The sequence below is a fragment of the Vipera ursinii genome, assembly GCF_947247035.1.
Source record: "Vipera ursinii genome assembly, chromosome: 2".
Classification (NCBI taxonomy): domain Eukaryota; kingdom Metazoa; phylum Chordata; class Lepidosauria; order Squamata; family Viperidae; genus Vipera; species Vipera ursinii.
In genome coordinates, this window is record NC_139513.1 from 17771996 (window position 1) to 17791051 (window position 19056).

Below are 19056 nucleotides of genomic sequence, written 5' to 3' on the forward strand. Positions count from 1 at the left end.
ATGTGTCTTCGTTTTTATAGAAGAAAAATAATAATGATCATAAAAGCAAAGGAAATCTAGAGCAGAACTCAGAACAAGTCACACGGCCAGTCAGGTAACGAGTCCCCACCCCCACCCTCTTACAGTCAAGGGGAAAGAGTTCAGATGGGGAGGGGCGTCTCACAGCAGCCCCCCCCAATAGGGTTCGTAGAGGTAGCAGGTTCAGACGTTCTCTGTCCCAAGTCTCTATTGGTTTCTCTTGCCATGAGGTAATAAAGCTATTGGACTGACTAGCACGGAACCCTCCCCAGCCTGAGTGGGGCAGGTTGGATGTCTCTGTGGATCGGAGGCGTCCCTTGTCTTCCACCGCTGAAAAGTTGTGTGTGCGGGGGGGTCTTCTTTGTGAAATAAGTCAAAATCACCCTTCCTCGGTGTCTCTTTGCTGGGCAGGGGCAGAGCTTTCCTCCGCTGGTCCATGCCTTTCTTTTCCAACCAACTGCCAATCAACCGTCTTCTTGCTGAATCTTGTTTTGGCTTCTTCTCCTGCCCAACAGGTTCTTCTGATCAGTTGTGAGAAGCTGCCCTAGTAAGTTTTTTTTTCCCCTCCTCCCTCTCCATCCAGCTTTTTCTATACTCTCAATCTTTCTCAACCGTAGCCACTTTGAGAGATGCGGACTTCAACTCCCAGAATTCCCCAGCCAGCAATGTTGAAGTCCGCATCTCTTAAAGTGGCTACGGTTGAGATACATTCTCTTAAACACATTTGGACTATTGGGTAACTTGCTTCTCCCTTTCCAAGGTAACATGTCAAACTTTACTTATCTAACGTGAATCTTCCTGCCCTCAAGTGTTTTTTTTAAATTTCGTTTCCTTTCTGATATTTTTCAAGGGTTTACCCTCTCATCCTTTCTACTTACTTCCTTTCCCACCATTTTAACAACTAACCTCCTACAAAGTCTTCCACTGTACACCTCCCCACACCTGCTCTTGTGCGTTTCAATCTAGTTTGTAGTGGTTGCTGGGCTTTTTCCACCTAGCTCACCGATCATTCACTTTGTGTACCAAACTATTTACACAATCACTCGTTTCTTCTCCACCCTGGTAAAAAGGAAATGCCCCTCCGAACGAAGCCTTGTGCTGAGATGGAAATATATTTTAGTATTTTCCAAACTTGGCCCTCTCTTTAAATATGTAGGACTACAGCTCCCATTGCTCACTCTCAGAATGAGCCATGGGGCATGATGGGAGCTGTAGGCCGACAGAGTGGGAAGCAGCAGACTTTCAAATATTTGTTCCTCTGGAAGAATTTACACCCTTCCTTCGTGGCGACACTCAGAAAAAGGGAAGAAGACAAGAAAAAGGTCTGAAGTCCTCAGCTTACCACCATTCATTTTGGTGACCATTCAGAGTTACAATGGCCCTGAAAAAAGCGACGTATGACCGGTTTTCACGCCTACAACTGTCGCCGCAGCCCCATCGCGGGTTGCGCAATCAAAATTCGGCCGTTTGGCAACTGGCGTATATTTGTCACAGTTGCATTGTCCCGGGGGATCATGCAATCACCGTTTGTAACTTTCCCAGCCGGCTTCCAACAAGCAAAGTCAACGGGGGAAGCCAGACTTGCTAAATAACTACATCAGGAGTCCCCAACCTTTTGGGCACGAGGGACCGGTTCCGGGGAGAGAAGTTTTTCCGCAGACCGGAGGGGGCGTGGTCTTGTGTCCTGCCTGCATCCCGCGGATGGGGCTTGGCTTGTTTATGCGGACAGGTTGCTGGCATACCATGGCCTGGTACTGGTCCACAGATCAGGGGGTTGGGGACCCCTGGACTACATGATTCACTTAACAACTGTGGAGACTAGCTTAACAATTGTGGCAAAAAGATCGTAAAATGGGGCAGAACTCCCAACTCCCTTGATTAGCAACGGAAATGTTTGAGCTCTACAGGGGTCGTAAGTCGAGAACTAACCATTCTTCTGGGTTGTTGAGATCCTTTTTTTTTTCCTCCTGTCCAAAATGCTTCTTTGGGAGGCCAAGAGCAAACAGAATTTTTTTGAGTGCTCAAAGCTTCCTGCCCTGTCTGCATTCTTATCCATCCTCGGAACTAATTGGGTATCTGATTCAGGGGCTTTGCTTTGTGACCATAATTTTCTGCAAAGGTCAGATCCAGCTACCTGATGAGTCCAACACAACACAATCCTGCTTGGAAGCCCTTCCGCTGCTTTTATTCCAATGTTATTGGGAAAAGTGTGATTCTTTTTTTTAACCATCAGAATGTGGAACCGACAGAACTCCCATTTGGTAATGGTAATTTTCCAATACAGGTAATCCTCGACTTAAAGAACACTCATTTAGTGACCGAAGTTACAGTGGCACTGGAAAAAGTGACTTATGACTGTTTTCGCACTTATGACCGCAGCAGCATCCCCAGTCATGTGATGGGATGCTTGATAACCGATTCATATTTATGACCGGTGTAGTGTCTCAAGGTCATGAGATCCCCTTTTGCGACCTTCTGTTACAAGCAAAGTCAATGGGAAAGGTTCACTCAACAACCATGTTACTAACCGAACAACTGCGGTGATTCACTTAACAACTGTGGCAAGAAAAGTTGTAAAATGGGGCAAAACTCACTTAACAAATGTCTCACTTAGCAACCAAAACTGTGGCCTCAATTGTAGTCATAAGCTGAGGACTACCTGAAAAGATTAAATCCATCTTCACTGGTTTTCGCACCCGGGTAATAATTATAAGGAACACCAAGATTCCCAAAGTGAATTTGAAGCTTTAACTTACATAAATGTCCCATTCTTTTGGTGTAAAGTTGGTGAAAAACTAGTAGGGAGGGATGAGATCTTTCCTCCACTTCCGCACACCATCCCAAAAATTCTCCTCTTCAAAATAAATTAATGGATTTTTCCCCCCGCAATGCAAGATGATTTCTGTGATACTTTAAAGCAGGGGTGTCAAACTCAATTTCATTGAGGGCTGCATCAGCATTGCGGTTGCCCTCGGGGCCGGGTGGGTGTGGCCTGGGTGGGCGTGGCCTACTGGGTGGGCGTGGCTACAGTGCGTATGGCCTACTGGGTGGGCATGGCCAGCTCTACATCGTTCGCATCAAGGGCGCCTATGGGGGCCTGGGCAGGAGTGGGACAGATCTGAGGGTCTCTGGCAGAAGGAGGGTCTCTGGGCCAGGGCCAAGGCAGTGGGGGCCGTTCCCTCACTGTTTCCAGGATGGCTTCGCGGGCCGCATGAAACCACTTCAGGGGCCGGATCTGGCCCCCGGGCCTTGTGTTTGACATGCCTGCTTTAAAGGGAGGACAAAAAGACATCTTCTCTTAGTCAGTACAATCCTGCTTGGAAGAACCCATCCGTCGTTTTTATTTCAATATTACTGGAAAATAATATTGTGGGGGAAAAAATCTTGGCAATAAGCACCACCACTGATCGAACGAACAGCAATTGACATCACCGTGCCCAATCATCAGCTGCTTTCTTTTGTACGTTCTCTCATGTTCTTTCCTTTTGAAAAAGAAATGTAAAAAAGTCCTGCTAGCTATCTGGCACAAGCTTTGATTTGCACGACTGCTCTAGTGAAAATGTATATAGTTGAGGAAATCTAGCTGATCAAGTTTTGTTTGGTCAAGCAGAAAAACTCTACTCTGGTCACGGAGCAGGCACGTGGAACACAACTGAAGTTCAAACGTCAGAAAATATTTAAAAAAGGGAAAACAAAAATAAATCGCAAGAAGAATATGGATGTGTAAGAATCAATGGGACATAAGATTCCCTGAAGAAAGAGAAAAGTAGCAAAGAAAAGATAATAAAAAGGATTATGAGTGACAGGATAGCAGTGTTCCAATACCTGAAGGGCTGCCACCAAGAGAAGTGGGGTCAAGCTATTCTCCAAAGTGCCCGAAGGCAGGACAAGAAGCCACCGATGGAAACTAACCAAGGAGAGAAGCAACCTAGAACTAAGGAGAAACTTCCTGACCAGTCAGGACAATTAACCAGTGGAACAGCTTCCCTTCAGAACTGGTGAATGCTCCAACACTGGAAGTTTTTAAGAAGAGAATGGGCAACCATTTGTCTGAAATGGTCTCCTGCTTGAACAGGGGGGCGGGGTGGTACTAGAAGACCGCCAAGGTCCCTTCCAACTTTTAATTCTTTCCCCCACCTCACCCCGCCCCCGCTTTATGGAACCCTATTGATTTCTCATAGCATCTTAGGGTTCCACTCAACAATTTGAAAAAACCCTGTTCTAGAACATCCAGTCCTGCCTAACGTTTTGCTCAATACTAGTTCTCCTTCCTAAACTGGTCTAGCCTAAAGCTCCCCGACCCGCCGTGGGCATGGCCTGTTCAGAAACGGACTGTGCGAGCAGCTGGCTGGAACTCACCTTGCCCAACAAGTGGTGGGCCAGTTCCCTTCTCCCCACCCCCGGACTGCCAAGCTGTAAAGGTTGGAGTCCCGCTACTCTAATAATGGAATTCTACCGCTACCTTTGGACAAAGGTTAAGTCTTATCTCTAACCTCATCGGCACCGTGGCTTCCCACACCTTGTCTTTCAGGAGGCCTTCCTGAGAAACGTCTGCTTTCCGATACAGATGAACTCCCAACTTAGATCTTCAGACTCGTACAGAAAGGCAGGTTGGGCCGTTCGGTCCAAGGAGGTTAGCCTTACGAAGCCACACGCAATCCGCTTGCAAGACAGGAGCACAAGAGCACTTCTCGTCGTTTTTTTTTCGCCACCCCCACCTCCCCCCGAAATATCCCAAAGGAGAAGCTACTGTCCTTGATCACAGCATAGGAAGGAAGTGCCTTCTTGGGTCTAGGACAGGATCCGGATCGCCAATGGTTTTCGTCTGGTTACACGCGACAGGAAGCCATCCGCCTGTCCCTCTGGAATCATCCCGTCATGGAGAGATGCCAACCTAAGCTGTCTCTGCTCGTTCTCTTACAAGAAATTCCATCCACGCTGCCAGCGGAGTGATCCTTCGGTGGGAGTATAACCTATGAGACCGATCCATCAGATGAGGACACTTGGTTGCAGGTACCTCAGTAGCTTGTCCTTTGACCCCTGCAAATCGACAAGCCACTTGGGACAGCCCCTCCCAACCCATTCCCACCCACCTCCCAATAATGTCACCAGGCTGGGTCCCCTCCAGGATGCTTAAGAGTCACGTCTTGGTTACCAAAGGTGTCATTCAGGATCACAGAAGGACGGCCATCTTCTTACCCAGTGGGTGCATCTCAAGCCGTCTGCCCCAAGGATCGCTGCGTCACCGGATCCCCCTCCCCACCCTTCCCCGGCACGGTGATGCGGTGACTCTTAAGGCCGTGAAAGGAGTCTCGTCTCTGCCCGGCCTATTCACCGCTGGCGTTTTTCTCTTCTCTGGCATCAGGACGAACGTGAAAAGGGAGGGGGGACGGCCAGCGCAGCACGATCAGTTGGAGGTGTCAGAGTGGACGCTGCCGGGACCTTCTGTTGGGGAGGTGACAGAAGAAGGAGTGGCTGCTTCCTGCCAGCCGCCGTTGGCCTAATGAAAATAAAAACAAACGAGGACGGTAAATTTCCCTTCTCTAATCCAGGGCTTTTTAACCTTTCAACCCATTGTGCCACTTTTAGGATATGGCAACATCCGAGTCCCACCAGTCGCCTAGCAAGGTGTCAAAAACTTGATGAGAAAAAAAGGAAAAAAGTGATGAAGTACAGGTAGTCCTCAACTTACAACAGTTCGCTTAGTGACAGTTCAAAGTTACAATGGCACTGAAAAAAGTGCCCCCCAAGCCAGAGCCGAGCAAGACACCTGCCTGCCCGCCCGGCGGCGCTCTTCCTCCTGTCCGAGGTTTTCATTGTTGTGAGCATTTCTGTTGAGGATTGGCAGTGGGGCTGGGGTGGGGAGGTGTTTGGTTTTTATTCCCATCTGCTGGGTGTTTGCAGCAGGTTTTGATAACTACACATGACCCTGGGACACTGTGACTATCATAAATATGAATAAGTTGCCAAGCATCTGAATGTAAACCACAAGACCTTGGAGACGCTGCAACATTCCAGCTGATCGGCGCTTCTTCTGGGCTCAGCAGAAGTGCCAGGATCAGCGCCGAACTCCAGCTAGAGTCTGGCGCTGATCCTGGCGCTTCCACTGAGCCCTGACAGCCCTGCAGCTCCAACCGTCTGTCGCTCAGGCTTGTGCAGTGCTGCCACCGGTTCAGCTCATTCCCCTCCCCTGCTACAACTTTTCTAGGATGGTCACGTACCACCTGCCAGGTGCCCATGTACCACAGGTGGTACGCGTACCACTGGTTGAAAAGCCTTGCTCTAAAGTAGTAGTAGTAGTAGTAGTAGTAGTAGTAGTAGTAGTAGTAGTAAAGTTGGAAGGGACCTTGGAGGTCATCTAGTCCAACCCGCTGCCCAGGCAGGAAACCCTATACCATTTCAGACAAATGGCTGTCCAGTCTCTCCTTAAAAACAGTGTTGGAGCATTCACTGCTTCTGGAGGCAGGTTGTTCCACTGGTTAATTGTTCTAACTGTGAGGAAGTTTCTCCTTAGTTCTAGATTGCGTGTACAGGTAGTACACGCAACTTTTGTTTAGTGACCCGAGTTATACAACAGGACTGGGGGGAAAAATGACTTATGACCATTTATTACACTTATGACAGTTGCAGCATCCTTATGGTCACGTATTCAAAATTTGGACGCTTGGCGACTGACTCCTACTTATGACGGCCGCAGTGTCCCGGGGTCACAGTGATACCCTTTTGCGACTTTCTGACAAGCAAAGTCAGTGTGGAGGACAGATGTGCTTAACAACCGTATCACTAACTTAACAGAAGTGGTTCACTTAACATCAAGAATGTCAAGAATGGTCGCAAAATGAGGCAAAACTCACTTAATGGCTGCCTGACGACCAATTGTGGTCATAAGCCGGGGACTAGCTAGATCAGTTTTCAGTTCCTGCCCTTTTGAAAATTCCCGATAATGAACCATCCCTCTGCTTTCTTAAAATCCTGAGTCCACTTCAGATCCATTTTGTCTCCTACAAAAATAATCAGTCATCCTTCTAACGTGCCCAAAATTGTTATGTAGCTTAAGAGCAACTGTCTGAGAACACTGGAATATCATTTCACACATCTGTTCCTCTTCTGAACTGTATACAGTTCCTATGTTTGTCATCCAAGACAATAGTTAACAAAGGACAGAAAACACTCAAATGTGTATATCTAGGTAGTCCTCAACTTACAACAGTTCACTTAACGACCGTTGGGAGTTACAACAGCACTGGAAAAAGTGACCTGTTGACCATTTTTCACACTTATGACCGTGGCAGCATCCCTGTGGTCATGTGACCTACATTCGGCTGCTTGACAACTGACTCACAGTTATGGCGGTTGCAGGGTGCCAGGATCGTGGGATTCCCCCTTTGCCACCTTCTGACAAGCAAAGTCAATGGGGAAGCCAGATTCACTTAACAACCGTGTAGCAAGAAAAGTCGTAAAATGGGGCAAAGCTCCCTTAACAAATTTCTCACTTAGCAGCATAAATTTTGGGGCTATATTGTGGATATACAAGACAACCTGTATGTCACTCTTCATGTACACAGCGCACCACAGTGTGTTACTTTGATTGTGCTGTGTGTTTAACAGACACTTACATGGAAAACCAGGTATCGTAAAGCTGTTCCCAGATTGTTACAGAACTAGCGGCATCCATAACAAATTGTGGACAGCAAAATAACGACGCACAGCAAATGCTGCCGATACATTTTTGAGCAACTCTCGACACAGGTAGTTCTTACAACCATTCGTTTAGCGTCCATTTTTCACACTTTAATGACCACTGCAGCATCCCCACGGCTGTGCGATCAGGATTCAGGTGCTTGGCATGTCTTTACAATGAAGCAGACTAGTCACAGGGGCGAGGGATGGGCTGGGGGGGGGAAGCCTACCCCTTATTTTTGTATCCAGCGAGCGTGGATTTCAGAGCTGGCTTAATGCCGGACTTGCCCCAATCCGATCCCTTAGGAAAGATTAGCCCTCGACTCCCATTTGGTTAAAGAAAAGGAAGAGATGGTGTTAGACTTCCGGAGAAAAAAGGAGGAACCTGCCCCACTTTACATCGGGGAGGACTGTGTGGAGAGAGTTTCCTCCTTTAAATTTCTGGGAGTCTACCTCTGTGAAGATCTGACCTGGAAAGTTAACACAACCCAGGTGGCTAGAAAGGCCCAACAGAGGCTTCACTTTCTTAGGGTCTTGCAGAAGAACAGGGTAGAACAACGGCTAATGACCCTCTTTTACCGGTCTACTATAGAGAGCGTCCTCTCGTACGGTATTGTGGTTTGGTATGCTGGTCTGACAGCCGCGGACAGGAAAGTATTACAGAGGGTAGTGAGCACAGCACAAGACATTGTGGGCTGTCCCCTGACACCACTGGATGACATCGCCATTGCCTTGGAAGAGTGAGGAAGATTCTCAGGGATGACTCACACCCTGGATGGTATCTCTTTACTCTCCTACCATTGGGTAGGAGATATAGGAGTATAGCCAGCCGTACCAACAGGCTGAAAAACAGCTTTTATCTGTGGGCTGTTAGGCTTTTGAATGGGACATAATCTCTGTGAATTTATGCAGAACTGACTTGGGAGGCCGGTGTGTGGTGTAGTTGGTTCACATGGTGTGGTAGGATGGAGGGTTTGTTGTCACTGTGTGTTGGGGGGAGGGAGCACGGGGAGAGGCTCAGCTAATCTCAATGTACACATGTTGTACTTTGATAATAAAGGTTTATTATTATTATTATTATTATTATTAATAATAATAATAATAATAATAATAATAATAATAATAATAATAATAATAGTAGTAATAATAAAGTTGGAAGGGACCTTGGAGGTTATCTAGTCCAACCCCCTGCTCAGGCAGGAAACCCTATAGTACCATGTCAGACAAATGGCTGGCCAGTCTCTTCTTAAAAACTTCCAGTGTTGGAGCATTCACAGCTTCTGGAGGCAGGTTGTTCCACTGGTTAATTGTTCTAACTGTCAGGAAGTTTCTCCTTAGTTCTAGGTTGCTTCTCTCCTTCATTAGTTTCCATCTGTTGCTTCTTATCCTGCCTTCGTGCACTTTGGAGAATAGCTTGGCTCCCTCTTTGTGGCAGCCCCTGAGATTGGAACACTGCTATCATGTCCCCCCTCGTCCTTCTCTTCATTAAACTAGACATACCCAATTCCAGCAACCGTTCCTTATACATTTTAGCCTCCAGTCCCCTAATTATTTTTGTTGCTCTTCTCTGTACTCTTTCTAGAGTCTCAACATCTTTTTTTACATCGTGGTGACCAAAACTGGATGCAGCATTCCAAGTGTGGTCTTACTAAGGCTTTGTAAAGTGGTATTAGTACTTCACGTGATCTTGATTCTATCCCTGTTAATGCAGCCTAGCAGTGTGTTGGCTTTTTTGGCAGCTGCAGCACACGGCTGGCTCATGTCTAAGTGTTTGTCCACTAGGACTGTGAGATCCCTCTCACAGTTGCTACTATTGAGCCAGGAACCCAGTCACCCAGGCCAGTCCCCTGCTTGGTACACAGAATCAGCTGAAAACGTGTCAGACAACTGCTATCTTGAGTCCCTAAATGAACTGTCATAAGTCAAGGGCTACCTGTATTTAACCAAGATCTTTTCCTGTTTTCATCTGATTACACAAGCACATCCAAGGCTGCTTGATCTAAACTCACCCTCATTTCTCGTGGGCTGTACATCTGGCTGGCAGCCATACTGTCCCCATAGCCACCAGGCCCCATGGAGTGACGCATCGACTCCACCTAGGAGTGAAAGAAAAACACACAAAAGGTAGAAAGAATACACGCTTGGAAGGTTGAAGGTTGACAGAGAAATATTGACTGAGAAATATTCACTATCAATTCTACGCACAATACACATTTCCCCATAGATTTCCCATTCTCCTTTTTGATGCAACCGTACTTCAGAAAGGGGGGGAAAAAAGTGATGTGACGGAAACAGTAATTTAAACTTCCTCTCCAGTTCCCACAGCCAAGATACTTAACATTGCACTCTTTTTATCTTTTCACAGAGCTGTAAAAACTTGGCTTTTCTCCCACATATTGGTGAGCCCATTCTCTTGGGAGGATATGTGTTTTTTATACTCAGTCTTGGCTGTGTGCATTGTTATACTGTTTTATTTTTATATTGGCTTTGATTTGTGGCTCAGTTGCTATTTATTTATGTACAATATTCATTTGCTATCTAATTTATATCCTCTGGAATGAGAGTCCCCAGAGATCCAAATGTCCCCCATCCTGCTGTTGTTCAAAAATATAGTGAACATTTGACATATAAGGAACGGTTGCGGGAATTGGGTGTGTCTAGTCTAGTGAAGAGAAGGACGAGGAGTGACATGATAGCAGTGTTCCAATATCTCAGGGGTTGGTCACAAAGAAGAGGGAGTCAAGCTATTCTCCAAAGCACCTGAAAGCAGGACAAGAACAGATGGAAACTAGTCAAGGAGAGAAGCAACCTAGAACTAAGGAGAAATTTCCTGACAGTTAGAACAATTAATCAGTGGGACAACCTGCCTCCAGAAGCGGTGAATGCTCCAACACTGGGAGTTTTTAAGAAGAGACTGGACAGCCATTTGTCTGTAATAGTATAGGGTTTCCTACCTGAGCAGGGGGTTGGACTAGATGACCTCCAAGATCCCTTCCATCATCATCATCAATAACATATTATTATTATTATTATTATTATTATTATTATTATTATTATTATTATTATTAATTATTATTATTATTATTATTTCACCCAGGCCTTTGGCAAGGAACAATGGGACCCCTGGCTTCATTCCACCTGGTCTGTTGGGCTTGCCAAATTTTTACCAATTTTAATTTATTTAATTGGTAACCACCCAGAATGGTTGGGAATCAGGCAGCCTACAAGTTTAATAAATTATTATGATTATCCTGCCACCATCATAAAAAAAAACTCAGTGGCTCACAGTAACAAACCACATAAATAACATAGACTAAAAAAGTGTGTTGTAAATACTCAAAAATACACAAGCTATGAGTGGGGTGGTCTTACCCATTCTTTATGTTTGTTTCAGGTTAAATATAATCCAACTTAAAAAGACAGGGCAGGTAAAGATTTTAAATTAACCTGGAAAAGGACTTTTTGCTAAACAGGATATACTTGTGAAGAAGCTAACTTTTTCACAGTTACTTTTTTAAGATTACATCAGTCAATTACACAGGTTTGCTGTGGGATAAGGGCACTGTACGATGTAATGTGAAATTTCCACTGGAACGTTTATTAGCAATCACCCAAAGTAGTGTTTCTCAACCTTTCTGGGAGTTAAAAGTCCACACATCTTAGCTGCTGAAATATTCTCTCTCTCTGTCTGTCTGTCTGTCTGTCTGTCTGTCTCTCTCTCTCTCTCACACACACACACACACACACACACGAACCTGGAACGGCTTATGTTCTCAAATGGGTTTGACTAAAAGTCCCATTACACTGAATCAATGCAGTTATTTGCTCGGATAATGAGGAACAAAAGGATTTTGGTCCAACTTTTCTGAACTGCATCTGAGAAGGCAGTAATGAAATAAACAATAAACAAAGGCAATAAACAAAGCTATTTTTTAAAAATTTCTATTTCACATTTCTCAACTGCCCATCTCCCTCAGCGATTATCGTCTGTCAGAAGAAAAAGTGCCACGTCGGGTACCTTCTTTTTTCATCCCTTATTGTGCAATCACATCAAGATTTTTAGAAAGAGTTTTAAAAAAGAACTAGAAATATAAAAGATCCTGTAAATCAAGCTCCTCAAAATCTTGTGGGTGACTGTTTTCTTAAGGGATCAGCAACTGGTTCCTCAAGGATGTTTTTTTCTCCTTCCTATTCTCACCTGTAGCCCTGATAATCATTATCAGGATCACAAGCTTCTCAAATGGCCAAACGCCATTGTGCCAAAGTAGTAGTAGTGGTAGTGGTAGTAGTAGTAGTAGTAGTAGTAGTAATAATAATAATAATAATAATAATAATAATAATAATAATAATAATAATAATAACAATAACAACAACAACAATAATAATAATAATAATAATAATAATAATAATAATAATAATAATATGATGATGATGATGATGATGATGGAAGGGATCTTGGAGGTCATCTAGTCCAACCCCCTGCTCAGGCAGGAAACCCTATACCATTTCAGACAAATGGCTGTCCAGTCTCTTCTTAAAAACCTCCAGTGTTGGAGCACTCACCACTTCTAGAGGCAGGTTGTTCCACTGGTTAGTTGTTCTAACTGTCAGGAAGTTTCTCCTTAGTTCTAGGTTGCTTCTCTCCTTGACTAGTTTCCATCCGTTGCTTCTTGTCCTGCCTTCGGGCACTTTGGAGAATAGCTTGACTCCTTCTTCTTTGTGGCAGCCTCTGAGATATTGGAACACTGCTATCATGTCCACCCCCCCCACCCCCCCCGTCCTTCTCTTCATTAAACTAGACCAGGGGTGTCAAACTGCCATCCCGCAGGCCGGACGCATCATCCCAAAACCGCGCCCACCCCATTGCCGGCAATGGAGAAAAAGCTCCGTGACGTCGCGGGTTTGACGTGTCGGAACTAGACATTCCCAATTCCAGCAACCGTTCCTCATATGTTTTAGCCTCCAGTCCCCTGATCCTCTTTGTTGCTCTTCTCTGCACTCAGTAACAGCAAAGAGGAGAGACTTTCTATCCCTTCAAGAGTGCCTGGGAGATGCTCTGTGGCTGCTCCAAGTGCCAAGGAGGGAACTAACCTGTGATGTAGAATAGGAGTCTCCATTTAGCCCCTGAAGGCCCATGAACATATCCCCCGAACTTGACAGATTGAAGGAGCCCCCGGAGCCTGTGAGAAAATTTGAGGAAAGATGGGAGAAAAAAAGAGCAACGGAGTGAAACGGGTGGAGAACGCAGCTCTTTCGAGGAAAGAAAAGATTAAGGCTACTAACAGGTTAAGTAAACTGGAGGTGTAGGCCACGAGCCCCAAGCGCAGACGGGAGTACTAGCTCTATCTTTTTATGTAAGGCTATAGTAAAAGAATCCCTGTCACCGTAACGGAACTCCAAACTTACCCTGTAGTTAGATGGGCAGCCAACAAATGTTATAAATAAATAAGCAAGCACACGAATGGATGAATAAATCTTGCACATCTGAAGGCACATCTCTTCCCCTTCCCCTTTCCCACCCAAGGAACCAGGCAGGGACCTTTCTCAGACGTTTTCCACACCCGCGTTCCTGCTGTGGACTCAGCTGCTTCTAAACTGACTGGTGTCTAGTCTGTGGCTCTTCCTCCTGTCTCCCCCAAGGTCATTCCCGCAGACCCATTACACTGGCCTGGGGGGCTGGGGAGGAGGAAGAAAGGAAGGAAGCATCTGTGTCTGCATTCAGCAGGGATGACGGCTTGTTTGGAGCGGGACGGAAGAGCTGGGAAATGGAGATTCTCCCGAGGAGCTCCATGGTTTATTGGAGGGGGGGGCAGTTCCATGCTTCTCCAATCCCGGCAAGGACTCCTGCACCAACATGGGGTGTAGCGGAGTTTTGGGGAGGAGGGGAGTTACCCGCGGAGGAGGGGGTGTTGGGAGAGTCGCCCCCGCTCTGTGCGGCGCTGACCGCCGTTTTCACGGCGTAAATATTGGCTTCCTCTTGGAACTTGCCGATGTTCTTCTTATAGCGGATGCGCTTGTTCCCGAACCAGTTTGAGACCTGGAAGGGAGGGAGGGAGGGAGGGAGAGGGCAGAGGTCAACACGGGAGGGACAGGAAGCGGGAAGGGAAGAAGGGGGAAAGAGGGGTGAGGAAGGAAGGGAATTATGGATCGATAGGTCAGCCAAACCTGGACCCTTTCCCCCGGCCGACCTTCTTTCCTGAAGTGATCCTACCGTCTCTTGCAGACAGTCTTGCAGTCTGCTCGGATCAGCTTCAGACCTGCCCCCCGCATACATCCTGGTACCTGCGAGACGGTGATGCCGCATTTCTTGGCAAGCTCCTCCTTGGCCTCCTCGCTGGGATACGGGTTGCTCAGGTGCGAGTAGAAATATTCATTCAGGACCTCGGTGGCTTGTTTGCTGAAATTGCGTCGCTTCCGCCTGTCCGTTGCGTGGGATGAAGGTGGGGGTGGGGAGAGAGGTTGACAATTAGAACAAAATGAACTGCCATTCAGGTATCAATGTCTGTCGAAGAGAGAAACCCGCATGGGATTAAGAAGGGGAAAATTAAAACAAAAAAACAAAAAAACGAGCGGGAAGGGTAGGGATTTATAGGTATAAATAAAAAGTACATAGAGCAACCCTCCTGGTAACGTAATAGTTGGTTGCAGAGGGTAAAAATAATCTGTTCAAATACAGGCTGTCCTTGGAATACGATGGCAACTGGAACCACAACTGCTGTCATTAAGCAACACAACGTGTCACGTATCAACCTTGTTAACTCTCAAGACACTTTTTTCCGCTAAACGGTCTGTGATTATATTTACGTGGGAAAAAACCCGAATGACCAAAGATCTACATACAAACACCCGTGAAAACCTCAGAAAACACACACACACACACACACATGTATGTATGTATGTATGTTTTCATAAATTTTCACGGATATATATATATATACATATATATATACATATATATATACATATATATATACATATATATATATATATATATATATATATATATATATATATATATATATATATATTTATTTATTTATTTATTTATTTATTAGTTTTTATAAACCGCCCTTCTCCCGAGGGACTCGGGGCGGTGTACAGAGGAAGGAAGGTATACAGATTGAACAATAAAGATAATAAGAAACACTAATGAACACAAACTGGGACCCCAATTAACGCTATCATGCCAGGCCAGCCTGCTGAAACAGGAAAGTTTTTAAGTCGCGACTGTGTGTGTGTGTGTGTCCATGTGTGTCTCTTAAGTGTTTTTTTGAACACCCTATGTTCACCCAAATATGGGTCTTTTTTCTTCTTTTGCCTGTATCAGTCCCCAAACTAGGGCCGTCCATAGGCAGCAGTCGCAACTGCAACTATCTTTTTGTGCCAAATTTGGATTTTGCCAACAATATCTATATCTATATCTATAGATATCCATATCTATCTATCTATCTCTATCTCTATCTCTAAGTAAAGGTAAAGGTTTCCCCGCACATGCGTGCTAGTCGTTTCCAACTCTAGTGGCCGGTGCTCATCTCCGTTTCAAAGCCGAAGAGCCAGCGTTTGTCCGAGGACGTCTCCGTGGTCATGTGGCCGGCATGACTAGACGCCAAAGGCGCACGGAACACTATTACCTTCCCACCGCAGTGGTCCCTATTTTTCTAGTTGCATTTTTACGTGCTTTCGAACTGCTAGGTTGGCAGAAGCTGGGATGAGTAACAGGCGCTCACTCTTTTATGCGGCACTTGGGATTCGACCCGCCAAACTGCCGACCATCTGATCAACAAGCTCAGCATCCTAACCCACTGAGCCACCGCGTCCCTATATCTATATCTATATCTATATCTATACACACACATACATACATGGTTGCCAAAATGACTCACTGGAACATCTCTAGACATTATCATGTACCATTAATCAACAACTGGTGGAAACATGTACTCGAAAATGAGCAGGGCAAAATATTGTGGAATTTCCACATGTAGAGTGATAAAATCTTGGCTCATAACACACCAGAGGTAACTGTGGTTGAAAAGAAGTGTGGATAATTAACGTGGCAATACTAGGCATAGTAAAAAGGGAAGACGAAAGAATTGGGGATTGCAAAAAATTAAGATATGAAAATCGAAACTAGAAAAATTATGGCATTAAACTGGGCACTGTGGCACACTGGGTGCCAGACCAAAAAACCTTAGACAGCACTTAGGAAATCTGGGCATCAAACAAAATCTCCATCTGTCAACTGCAAAAGGGGGCAGCTTGATGGCTTAGCACAGGGGTCCCCAACCAGGCCACAGCCTATTGGTCACCGAGCGTTCATGCCCCACTCGCACAACCAACGGGTGTTCGTGCCCGCACATGCGTGTAACCCTCCCACAAAACCCTCCCCTTCTTCCCTCCTCCAGGCCACCAACCCTGAAAGGTTGGGGAACTCTGGCTTAGCAGTTAAGATGCTGGGCTTGTTGGCTGGAAAGCCGACAGTCCGGGTTCAAGACCCAAGCATCAAGCAATGGGATGAGTTCCCGTCCTCGCCCTAGCTCAGTGGTGGCAAACCTATGGCACGGGTGCCAGAGGCGGCACTCAGAGCCCTCCCTGTGGGCACCCGCGCCATGCCTCGGAGGTGGCAACTGTCCCTCTTCAACCAGCTGCCCCCCCAGGTGTCCCTCCCCACGAGCGACATTGAGGTGACCACACCCACCTTGGCCACACCCACCCAGTAGGTTACGCCCACCTGGCACCCAGCGATAAATAAGTGGGTTTTGGGTTGCAGTTTGGGCACTCGGTCTCTAAAAGGTTCGCCATCACTGCCCTAGCTCCTACCAAGCTTGCAGTTCGAAAGCATGCAAATGTGAGTAGATAAACAGGTACCACTTCCATGGGAAGCTAACAGCGCTCTGCGCCGTCATGCTGGCCACGACCATGGAAACGTCTTTAGACAGCGCTGGCTCATGGCTTTGAAACAGAGATGAGCACAGCCCCTTATAGTTGGCAATGATTAGCGGAATAAAATCCACAGGGACTAATTACCTTTCCCTTCCAATTGCAAAAGGCCACACATCTTGGATCCACTCTTATACTACACCAATACATTACAACATCCTAGGCTGAAGAACTCAAATGTGTATGAAGGTCAACACCAGCTAAACAACTAGCAGCTGTGATTTCACATTATTGTGTATGTAATAGTAATAAATTATGCTATTTGGGGTGGAGTAGCTTTTTCTAAAGCCAGATTAAATGTGTTGCCATCAAAGATGCTATATGGTAAGATTTCAAAAGATCTCCTATCTCCCCACAATGGTGCTCTTGTAATGATACTGACCTGTGATCAGTTCTTAATGCATTATGGTTTCTATAGATTTTTTTAAGATGGAGGCAAGGAAGAGTTATTTCTGAATACATTTAAACTTTTACTCCCATATAAAAATCCCAAAAAATTAGAGGCACATTTTAAACTATGGCTATAAGCCAAATTCTTTACTAATTTATTTATTTTATTTTTTATATTTAAATTTATATACCGCCCTATTCCCGTAGGACTCAGGGCGGTTTACAGGGAAAATTAAAAGTTAAAATACATCATATACAATTAAAAACGATTAAAACTAAGATTAAATTAATCCCTGAACTTAACTAAAACCCCATTAATTAAAAATTAAAACCCCTCAGTCTGGGCCAGACAACTCAAAAAAACAAGTTTTCAAGTCCCTACGAAATGAGCGAAGGTCGGGGGCGGTCCTAAGCTCCGTGGGAAGCTGGTTCCAAAGGGCCAGCGCACCCACAGAGAACGCCCTTCCCCTGGGGATAACCCGCCGGCATTCCTTAACCGGCGGTACCTTAAGAAGGCCCTCCCTGTGGGAGCGCACAGGACGATGGGAAGTTGATGCCGGCAGCAGGTGTTCCCTTAGATAATCCGGACCCAAGCCATTTAGAGCTTTATAGGTCATTACCAGCACCTTGAATCTCACCCAGAGGGCAACCGGAAGCCAATGCAGCTCACGGAGAAGAGGTGTTACATGGGAGTATCGGGAAACTCCCATAACAACTCGCGCAGCTGCATTCTGCACCAGCTGAAGCCTCCAAGTAGTCCTCAAGGGCAGCCCCATGTAGAGAGCGTTGCAGTAGTCTAGCCGGGAGGTCACAAGCGCATGGGTGACTGTGCGTAGGGCATCTTGGTCCAGATAGGGCCGCAACTGGCGCACCAGACGAAGCTGGGCAAAAGCCCCCCTGGTCACGGCTCCTATATGATCTTCAAAATTGAGCCGTGAATGCAAGAGGACGGCCAAGTTGCGAGCCCTATCGATGGGGGGTAACACCTCACCCCCCATCATTAGTGGTGGAACAACCTGGTTTATCCAAGATGCCGATATGCACAGCCACTCAGTCTTGGCAGGATTGAGTCGAAGCCTGTTTCTCCCCATCCAAACCCGGACCGCTTCCAGGCAACAGGACATCACGTCGAGTGCATCACTGGGTTGGTTCGGGGTAGAAAGAAAAAGTTGGGTATCATCAGCGTACTGATGATACCCCACCCCGAAACCACGAATGAGCTCGCCCAGCGGTTTCATGTAGATGTTGAACAGGAGGGGAGAGAGGACCGACCCCTGAGGGACTCCACAAACGAGAGACCTCGGGGCGGACCTCTGCCCTCCCGTCAACACCGACTGCGAGTGGCCCAGGAGGTAGGAGGAGAACCACCGTAAAACGGTGCCTCCCACTCCCAACCCACTGAGACGCCGCAGTAGGATACCATGGTCATGGTATCAAAAGCCGCTGAGAGATCTAAAAGGACTAGGACAGAGGAACATCCCCTGTCCCGAGCCCGCCAGAGATCATTCACCAGTGCGACCAATGCCGTCTCTGTGCTGTACCCGGGCCTGAAACCCGATTGGTACGGGTCCAGATAATCAGTTTCCTCCAGGAACAGAGGAAGCTGATGCGCCACCACGCTCTCAACAACCTTCGCCAGAAAGCGGAGGTTGGAGACCGGACGATAGTTATTTAAAACAGCTGGGTCCAGGGCAGGCTTCTTGAGGAGGGGTCTCACCACTGCCTCCTTCAGGGAGGCGGGGAAGACACCCTCCTTCAAGGAAGCAGTTATTACTGCCTGGAACCAGCCTCGTGTCTCCTCCCGAGCCGCATAAACCAGCCAGGAGGGGCACGGGTCCAACAAACAGGTGGTGGAGCTCAGCCTCCTCATTATCCTGTCCACATCATCAGGGGAAACAGGATCGAACTCAGTCCAGATAACATGCTCAAGACCGTCCGATTCCTCCACGTCAGACTCTGCCCAGTCAGAGTCCAAACCGGTCCGGATCTGAGCGATTTTGTCCACCAGATGATGACTAAACTCCTCAG

The 19056-nt window shown here is 46.5% G+C and overlaps 1 protein-coding gene and 1 long non-coding RNA gene across 3 annotated transcripts in view; one reads left to right on the plus strand and one right to left on the minus strand.

Annotated features, from left to right (window-relative positions):
- The window catches only part of PBX2 (PBX homeobox 2), a 52407-nt gene continuing 33351 nt past the window's right edge, over positions 1 to 19056 (minus strand). Inside the window, exons 5-9 of one of the 2 annotated variants that reach the window (XM_083355670.1) lie at positions 13981 to 14116; positions 13687 to 13735; positions 12790 to 12878; positions 9708 to 9794; positions 1 to 5518 (exon numbers count right to left, since the gene is read on the minus strand). In XM_083355670.1, the coding sequence (XP_083211796.1) occupies positions 5426 to 5518; positions 9708 to 9794; positions 12790 to 12878; positions 13687 to 13735; positions 13981 to 14116 (454 nt within the window). In that variant the 3' untranslated portion in view covers positions 1 to 5425. Of the gene's footprint in view, positions 5519 to 9707; positions 9795 to 12789; positions 12879 to 13590; positions 13736 to 13980; positions 14117 to 19056 lie in introns of both variants that reach the window. The other variant, XM_083355669.1, reaches the window with a different exon arrangement.
- The window catches only part of LOC310636146, a 23526-nt gene continuing 9419 nt past the window's right edge, over positions 4950 to 19056 (plus strand). The window contains exons 1-4 of the long non-coding RNA XR_014491619.1: positions 4950 to 5031; positions 5384 to 5546; positions 10064 to 10097; positions 13922 to 14052. This is a non-coding gene — a long non-coding RNA (uncharacterized lncRNA). The remainder of the gene's footprint in view (positions 5032 to 5383; positions 5547 to 10063; positions 10098 to 13921; positions 14053 to 19056) is intronic.